The sequence below is a fragment of the Harpia harpyja genome, chromosome 4 (assembly GCF_026419915.1).
Source record: "Harpia harpyja isolate bHarHar1 chromosome 4, bHarHar1 primary haplotype, whole genome shotgun sequence".
Lineage (NCBI taxonomy): Eukaryota > Metazoa > Chordata > Aves > Accipitriformes > Accipitridae > Harpia > Harpia harpyja.
In genome coordinates, this window is record NC_068943.1 from 83396854 (window position 1) to 83405926 (window position 9073).

The window sequence follows — 9073 nt, forward strand, 5'->3', positions numbered from 1 at the left end:
ACCTTGGTGGGGGGGCACGGGGGGGGGGGAACCCCTCCAGCCTTGTGGGGGACACAGGGGACGGCGGGGGTGGGGGTGCTGGCTTGGCCCTATGGTCAGCCCTGCCAGCCCCCCCCCACCCGTGCAGCCACCCACGGAGACCCCTGGGTGCCCCCGTACAGCGACTGCTGCCACCCCCACTGTCCCAGTTCACCCAAACTGGACCACCCCCCCCGTCCCCCGTCCCATCCATGAGCTCCTGGGTTTTTGGGGTTCACCAAGTCCCAGCCTGGCCGAGAAGCCTCCTGCAGCCGCAGGCACCAGTGCCTCCCAGTCCCAAACTGGTTCAGGACTGCACAGACCTGCTCCCCGTTTGCGCCCCGCTCCCCGGCCGCGTTCCCCGGCCTGCAGCTCTCCAACCGGCTTTTCCTGCTGGAGAAACCCTCTCCCAGAAGGAACCAGCCCTGGTGACAGTCCGGCTGGAGGGACAACCTGGCCGGGGACCTGGGGGATGTCCCAGCGGCTCCTCCGGGACCTTGGGAAACCTCCCCAGGGAGGCCCCCGCGGAGCTCCGAGCAGGACAGGCGGCAGGGCTGGGCTTGTCCCAGACGTTTCTGTCCCCTCTGAATTAATTCCTCAAATCTCAAATTACGTTTCCCATGCAGGGAGACGAGCCCGTGCCTTCACACGCAGACTTCTGGGTCACGCTTCAGTCTCCTGCCTCTTCCTGGCTGCTTCCCTCTGGAACTGATCTCCAGTTCTTTCTATTTCTATTTCTATTTCTATTTCTATTTCTATTTCTATTTCTATTTCTTTCTATTTCTATTTCTATTTCTATTTCTATTTCTATTATTTCTATTTCTAATTCTATTTCTATTTCTATTATTTCTATTATATCTATTTCTATTTCTATTTCTATTTCTATTTCTATTATTTCTATTCTTTCTATTTCTATTTCTACTTCTATTATTTCTATTATTTCTATTTCTATTCTTCCTAGTCCTCCTATTTCTCTTATTCCTATTCCTATTCCTATTCCTATTCCTATTCCTATTTCTGTTCCATTCTTTCTATTTCCATTCTATTCACATTTTTAAAAATTATTTTTCTATTTTATTCATGGCCCCGGCGGTGGCGGCACGGCCGGGACTCGAACCCGCGCCTCAGCGGAGCGGCGCAGATGCCCGCTGCGGCCGTCAGGTGGAGCCGTTGCACCGCGCTGCACTGCTGGGGGGGGGCAGGGGGATCGGGGGGGGGACGGGGGGGAGAAGCCTCTACCAGGCTTAAGGATCGGGCCCCAGCCCCCCCCCTCCGCCCCCCCCAGGCCCTCTCAGGGGTAAGGAGCTGCCAGTAGAGGCAGAGACACCCCCCCCAAATAAAAGTCCCCCTCCCGAAGCCCCCCCCCCAACACTGCTGGGTGGAGGGGGGGGCTGGGCACAGCCCTGCGAGTGGCTGGGGGTGGCAGGGGCTGGCCTGGGACCCCCGGGCTGGGCGATGCTGGCAGGGGGTCTTAGGGCAGTGGGGGGGGTCAGGGCCCTGACTGGGGGTGGGAGAGGGGCACAGAGTCCTGGGGGGGGGGTGATGTCCCCAGAATCAGGGCTTGTCACTGCCCCGAGGTCCCCACAGGGCAGGTGGAGGACGGCAAGTTTTGGGGTACGTGAGAGTCCCCTGTTCCATGAGGCTGGGGGGGGTTCTGCCTTGGGGATGGCACTGAACTGGGAGACACTGGTAACTGCTAGGAGAAGGTGGGGGGGTCTAAAACATCCCCCTGTAGCCACCCAGCCCCAAGCCCAAATCCATGCTACTCCCTAACCCCAACCCTTCCTCTCCCCTACCCCCCAGCAACACCCCCCCCCCCAAATCCCCTCTCAGCACCAAAAGTCCCCGGGAGGGCCACCAATCCCCCGGAAAAAAAGCCCTCCCCTGAATCACAGGGTGTCCCCAGAGACCCTGCCAGCCGCCCCCCCCAGTCCCTGCTCCTGCAGACAGGAGCCTGCGATCTTTATTTATTCCTTCTCCCTCCTTCACCCACTCTTTGTTGTTTCTTGAGAGAGGGAAAGAAGAAAAAAAAAAAAAAAAGAAAGAGAAAAAAAACACACACAGAGAGGAGGCAGGAGCCTATTTTGCCTCCCAGGCAATATTTCTGGAGCCAATCGGAATGCGCACCCACCCTGCCCTGCTCCCTAATTAAAGGCTTTAAGCAGGCGGCCGGGGCTGGAGGTTTGGGCACAGTCTCTTGGTTGCTCTTCGCAAGAGCCGGTGCGGAGGAGCCGGCTCTGGGCACGCCAGGCCTGACGCGCGGGCAGCCGGAGCCGCCAGGTTGGGGGGTCCCCAGCCAGGCGGGCAGCTCCCCCCTCCCCCAGTTCCAGCGATGAGCGGCTCTTTCGACAAGAAGCTCTCCAGCATCCTCACCGACCTCTCGGGCTCGCTGAGTTGCCATGCCGCCTCCAAGGACTCTCCTACCTTACCGGAGTCCTCCGTCACCGATTTGGGCTACTACACCGGCCAGCACGACTACTACTCGGGCCAGTCCTACAGCCAGCCCGTGAGCCACTACCCTTACCACCAGTTTAACCTCAACGGCATCGGCGCTGCCAGCACCTACTCGCCTAAATCCGACTATTCCTACAGCCCTTCCTACCGCCAGTACAGCCACTTCAGGGACCAGCAGCTCCCAGCCCAAGAAGCAGGTAGGATGCTCAGGAGAGAGGGGTCGTATCCATCCCGCTGATCCCTTGGGATTGCAGCCGGAGCTTGGCGAAGTTGCACCCCTCTAATTGTCCCCGAGTTGGGGACGGGGTGGCCGTGGGGCTGGGGGAAGGGGGTGTTGTCCCTGTCGAAGGATGGCGTGGATGTCGGGACAGGGCTCAGCCCCCTCCGGCATCCCCGGTGCTGCGGGGGGGATGGAGCAGGATGGAGCCGGGCTGGATGCGGCCATCTGGGGGATGCCCCGACGGACGGGGCAGTGTCACCACACAGAGCGGGGTGACCCTGAGCTGGGGGTGGGATGCCTGCGCTGGGACCCCTTCACCGGCACCGGCCTCACACCTCCGCTCTCTGCCCAGTGTCAGTGAAGGAGGAGCCGGAGCCGGAGGTGCGGATGGTCAATGGAAAACCCAAGAAGATCCGCAAGCCCCGCACCATCTACTCCAGTTACCAGCTGGCGGCTCTGCAACGCCGATTCCAGAAAGCCCAGTACCTGGCGCTGCCCGAACGGGCTGAACTGGCCGCCCAGCTGGGGCTCACCCAGACCCAGGTAAGGGCTGAGCGCCCTGTCACCCCCCCGTCACCCCAATTCCCAGCCGCGGGCAGGAAGGATTGGCAAGAGGGGAAGCCGGAGCTGCCCCCCTCCTGACAAAACCCGAATGAGTGGAGGTTTGGGTGAGGGCTCCGCTCACAGCTGGATGGTGAGAGCCGGGAGGGGTCTGGGGGTCCCTGGAGATGGATGATCCCCATTTGCTTATGGCCGCCGGGGTCCCTGCCGCCAGATTTCCCTGTGCGGAGCAGATCTGCTTTGCCGAGGAAAAAGTGGACAGGAGAGACGGAGCAGAGAGAGGGGACGGACCCCAGTCGTGCCCCGTTCCCCAGGTTTCGGGGTTTATCCCCTTCCCTGTGGAGCCAGCCCCATCCCAGACCTCGCTCTGCCCCGGCACCCGGCAGGGTCTGAGGCCGAATCCTGCCCTGGTGCCTGGGAGGGTCCTGGCTCCCAGGAACACGGGACACGAAATCCCAGGCGGGACAGGGTGCTCGGGAAAGGGTGCTTGGGACACCCCGTCCCGGCAGCAGGTCCTGACCCTGAGTCCAGCTGGAGCGCAGGGACGTGGGGGCCGGACTCTGCTCCCCCCAGCCGGGTTTCTGGGGCTCCCCTTGGGTCCGTCCTTGTGGCACTTTGGCTCCCCGCTCCCGCTCGGTCCAGGCAGAGAGAAGGGATTTTGGGACAGGAATCACATTCCCCTCGCCGGGACCCCGTGCTGGGGTGGCACTTTAGGCTGGACTGGAAAAGCAGGGATGGGCGCGACGGGCATCTCGCCACGCAAGCACCCAGATTTGGGGCTAAACCCTTGCTTTTGGGATTTGCTTGGCGTGAGGACAAATCGTCCCCCACCGATCTGCTGGCATGAGGGCGAGCGGGTCATCACCGCCGTCACCGCGGCGTGCGACTCCCCCGCACCCCATCCCGTCCCCGGCGCCCTCCCTGCCTGCGGGCCGTCGCCGTCGCCCTTGTGCCGCCCTTGGCGCGGCGCTCCCCAGCACCCGGCCTTCCTCCTCCTCCTCCTCCCTTGGGCGATGAAGCAATCGGGGACACTCGGCAAAGGGCTGACGGAGCGCGTCACCCGCTCCCAGAGGGACATCCTGTTTGGGTGACAACCACCGCCCCCCCCACTCCTTCCCCAGGGGCCAAGGGCGTCCAGCACCGACGCCTCACCCAGCACCGGCGACGCTCCCGACGCCCGGCGTGCTGGGCTGGCGGCCCGTGATGCATGGCGTGACGGGCTTCCCGCGACGCCCATGTCCCCAGGGGGGCTTCCCACGACGCGCCGCGCCCCCGAGGTCCCCGTGACACCCGTATCATGGGTGCCTTCCCGCGGCGCGCGGCGTGTCCAGGTTCCCCGTGACACCCGCATCCCGGGTGCCTTCCCGCGATGCGCTGTGTGTCTGGGGTTCCCGTGACACCGACGTCCCGGGGGGGGGGGGGCCTTCCCACGATTCACCATGTGTGTGGGGTCCCCGTGATGCCCATGTCCTGGGTGCCTTCCCACGGTGCACGGTGTGTCCAAGCTCGCCATGACGCCCATGTCCCTTGTCCCTTCCCGCGTCGCATCGTGTGTCTGGGCTCCCCGTGACACCCATGTCCCTTGTCCCTTCCCGCTTGCCTGGCATCCCCACCTCACCCCCACCCTGGGTCCTACTCCCGTACCTCGTTCAACCCGGGCGTCTGCTTTTGGTGTCGGGGTGCTGACCCCTCTCCCTCCCTGCCAGGTGAAGATCTGGTTCCAGAACCGCCGCTCCAAGTTCAAGAAGCTGTACAAGAACGGCGAGGTGCCGCTGGAGCACAGCCCCAACAACAGCGACTCCATGGCCTGCAACTCCCCACCTTCCCCGGCCGTCTGGGACAGTAACTCGCACGGCAGCGCGCCGGGCCGGACCTCGCTCCCGCAGCCGCTTCCCTACAGCTCTTCCCCCGGCTTTTTGGAGGAGCACAACCCCTGGTATCACCCCCAGACCCTCAGCGGACCCCACGGACCCCACCAGCCGCCACCGGCCACCACGATGCATCACACCTCTCCGGGGCCTCCCCCCAACACCGGTGCCGTCTACTAACAGCCCGGAGCGAGAAAAGGAACGAGAGACAGTGGCAGAACTCCTTTGCCTCCTTTTTTTTCCCCCTACTTTTTGGGTTTTCTTCTTTTTTTTTTTTTTTTTTTAAAAAAAAAAAAAAGGACAACCATGTACATGCACCCCTAGATATACACTTATATATCCTATCCTCTCCCAGCTCATCTCAGGAACAAGAGGACTGCAGAGGGTTAAACTCATTAGCTCCCAGCCCAGGGCAGGCGAGGAAAAGGTGGAGAACTCTTCTTATGCATTTTTTTTTTTTTCTTTTTCCACCCCCCCCCCAATAAAAACGGCCCCCGAGGAGCCACATCCCACCGGGGGTCCCTCGACGGAGCTTTGCTTCTTGGGGCCACCCTGGTGAGCTGCCTTGGGGGGGGGGTGGCTGCCCCACGCTGTGACCCCCACCCCACCCCACGCACGAGTGGGCACCCAGGAGGGGCACGAGGGGCACCCGGAGCACCCGCACCCCAATGGGAACGGAGCCGGTGGGGAGGAGGACGCGGCGTCCCGGCGTGTGGGTGCCCGTCGCCGATGCCGAAGGAGCGGGATGTGTTTCGCCCTCGTGACACTCAAAATCCGGGGACCGGGAGCGGTTTGGGGGGCCACGGATGCCCCACGGGAGTAAACCAGGACCCCCAGCCCGGCCGCTTCTGTGGCAGCTTCGCGGGAATCGCCCGGGACGATGGTCAGACAATAAGGTGGTTATTTAAAAATAAATAAAAAGTGTGTGGGGAGAAAATATTTTAATATTTAAACAGTTCGGGAATGGCTTAAGTTATTTTTTAAAGAGAAAAATCGTACTAATGTCCGTTTTCTAACAGTGCCTCCATCTGTGTCAGTTAAGCTAACAGCGAAGCAGAATGCCTATTTTTTAAATAAATCGACAACACATTTTAAAGAAAAAAAAAAAACCTCTTTACTATTTTTTAAGAGAATGATGCTATTTTTTTAAAAGCAGAAAGTGCAGTTTTAAGAAGTGTTCATACGTGTTGTACAGTCCCGAGGATCTTATTTATGTTGCCTTATATAAATAGGGGTGTACGGGGGAAAAAAGAGAGTGTACATAAGGTTCATTTGTATAAAGTTGATCCAAACCAAACTGTTTTCGGTCTGGTTTTTTGTTCGCTTTTTTTTTAAGGAAAAAAAAAAAAAATCCTGGTTGATGGGAGCCCGCTCTAAGGACAGGGGCTTCCTCCGAGCGTCCTTTGCTGCTTTCCTAGTGAACAAAAGCTGATCTATAAATGTTAATAAAAGAAGTGCTTTGAATTTGAAGGCTCTAAACACCATTTTTTGGGAGGTTTTTGGTGAGCAGGGAGGAGCTCAGGAGTTTTCCTGCTTGGGAAACGCAGAGTTAAACCCTGCGTCCCCTGCGCCCCGTTTTTGGGGGGCAGCTGGGGGGGGGTGGTCGGGGACTGGGGATGGCACTGGGCGGTGGGCACGGCCGCTGCCGGCTCCCCCCGAGTCCCGCTTCGCCCCGCCGAGAGGGAATTTGCAGGGAGAGGATTTTATTCCTGGTTTGCAGAGTCTTCCCTGAACCGCCGCGGAGAGCTGCCGCGTCCCTCCCGCTCCTCTTACTGGGACCAGTAGCCTCTTAGCCATGCAAACTGGGAGGGTGACCGGGCTGACCCGGTGTCCCTTTTGGGGACACCCCATGAGCGAGGGCTGGCAGGGGACGGAATCCCCACCAAGGCACCGACCCCGCGGGACCGACACTTGCCATCCCTGCGGAGACGCCGACTTTCCCCATCGGTTTTATGGGGCCGGGAGGGCACGAGTGACCCAAAGACCCCCCCCCCCAGCCGTAGGGTCTTGGGACAGGGACGGGGCTGAACCGCTCCGGTCACCCTGCCCGGCTGTCACCGGCATCATTTCATGGGTGGGAGTGCAGCAAAGGGTCGGGGGCTGAAGCCCCGTCACCCATCCCAGTGCTGTCCCCACTGAGCCGCGCTGGGGACGGGGGACCTGGTCCCCAGCATCACATCCCCGATGGCCGTGGAGGGCCCCCCCCAGCCCCCTGCGCTGCTCCCACATGGCCCCAGGCAGCACCCAGCCCTCCGTGGGGTGGCTCCGGGGATGCTCCCTCTGCACTGTCCAGGGACACCCCCGGCACCGTGGGGTGCCGGCACGCCGGGCACAACCGGGATGCACCCAGCTTCCAGCGTCCCCAAAGGCGTCCCAGTGTCCCCAGAGGTGTCCCCATGTCCCCCCTTCCCACGGCCAAGTCCGTGCGGGGCCAACCTCGCACCTCGCACCCGTGGGGGTTTCCCCAAATCCCCCCCACGGGCTGCACCCGCCGGTTCCCCATCCCCATCCCGTGCCGCCGGCGTGCCAGCATCGGGCACAGCCGGACCCCTGGGCATCCCCGTACGGCGCCTGCATGACCGGGCCGGTTGCAAAGAATTAAGGGGTGCTGCCAGCCCCCCGTCCCCCAGCGCTTGGGGTTGAGGTTGGGGTTGGAGGCTGCGTGCAAACCGCCCCAGAGCCGGCAGGCGGGCAGACACGCTGGAGACACGGGGGTTATTAGGGGGAGGCTGCCAGCAAGAGCGAGGAGGCGGCGGGTTGGGAGAGGAGGAAACCGAGCGGCGTTGCCTGGAGTGAGAAGCACGGCATGAGCTGGCGCTGGTTTATTTTATTTTTTTTTTTTTCTTTTTTAATTTAGGGGGGGGAGGAAAAAAAAAAAAAAAAGACAGAAGATTACATATCCGTGGATTATATAAATACCGGGTGCATCGCTGCCCGCGGACAGGCGTTAATCCTGCTCCCCTCCGGCAGCACTGCCTGCAAGCTGGACTCCCCCGGCAGCCTGTGCCGCCAGTCCTGACGCCCCGGGGATGGGCACTGGGGAAGTCTTTGTGCTCACGTAGCCCCCAGTCCCTCCAGTCCCACTCCTCTGTCCTGGCCATGGAGCATGTCCCGGAGCCCAGGTGGGGCTGGGGGTTCCCAGGGGTCACAGCACCCACAGCCCATGGGGTGGGCTGGGTGCAGGGGAGCCAGCGCCGGTGCAGGAGCCCTTTGCACCTGCCCGATGAGCCGCGGGGCTGCCTTCCCCCTGTTCCTTCTCGCTCAGCCCCATCTCCAGCAACCTGGGGTGGGGGTTCAGCACCAGCATCACCCGCTGTTCTTCCGGCCCAGAGGTTGGCCAAGACCACTAGAGCTCCCCAAAAGGGGCCGCAGGACTCAGACATGTCTCCCCACGGCAAAGCCCACTCCTTCTGCCAGCAGCTGCTGCCCCAGCGGGCTGCCAAAAGCAGAATGGGGCCTGAAAGCCAGAGGCAGGACCCCCCCCGGGGTGGGGACATCACCCCCTTCCTCCCAGCATCCTGGCCCTGACACAGGAATAAAATGACCATCCTTCATTATACCAGTTATCCCCTGCCGGCAGCGGGGATGGAGAACGACACCGAATGGTACCGGGATGGGGATGCTGGGGACACCCAGCCCCTCGGAGAGGATTTTGCCAGTGGCTCCAGGCAGGACGAGGGCTCAGCTGTGGTTTCCAGCCTCCGTGGATCCAAACTGTGGGGCAGCAGTGGCCGGCATCCCACCGGCATCCCCGCACGGATCTGTCCCTCGTGCACAAGCCCCGGCGCGCAGCCCTCCCAGCACGGCACACGTTTCCTGCCCCGTTGCAACACGCCGCTTCCAGCCTCTTGCGTCACGCCGCTGCCAACACAAAGAGCGGGGGCAGCTGCCCGCCCACGGCCCGGCCTGGCATCTACCGTGTCTTCGTCTCCTCCCCAGCTCTTGGCTAACC

At 61.6% G+C, this 9073-nt stretch overlaps 1 protein-coding gene across 1 annotated transcript; it reads left to right on the top strand.

Annotated features, from left to right (window-relative positions):
- Positions 1-2210: 2210 nt before the first annotated feature.
- On the top strand, positions 2211-6567 carry DLX3 (distal-less homeobox 3). The gene is made up of 3 exons (XM_052785879.1): positions 2211-2669; positions 3045-3235; positions 4960-6567. Exons 1-3 carry the CDS (start codon positions 2351-2353, stop codon positions 5299-5301), a joined length of 852 nt encoding a protein of 283 aa, XP_052641839.1. The 5' UTR covers positions 2211-2350; the 3' UTR covers positions 5302-6567.
- The last annotated feature ends 2506 nt before the right edge of the window (positions 6568-9073 follow it).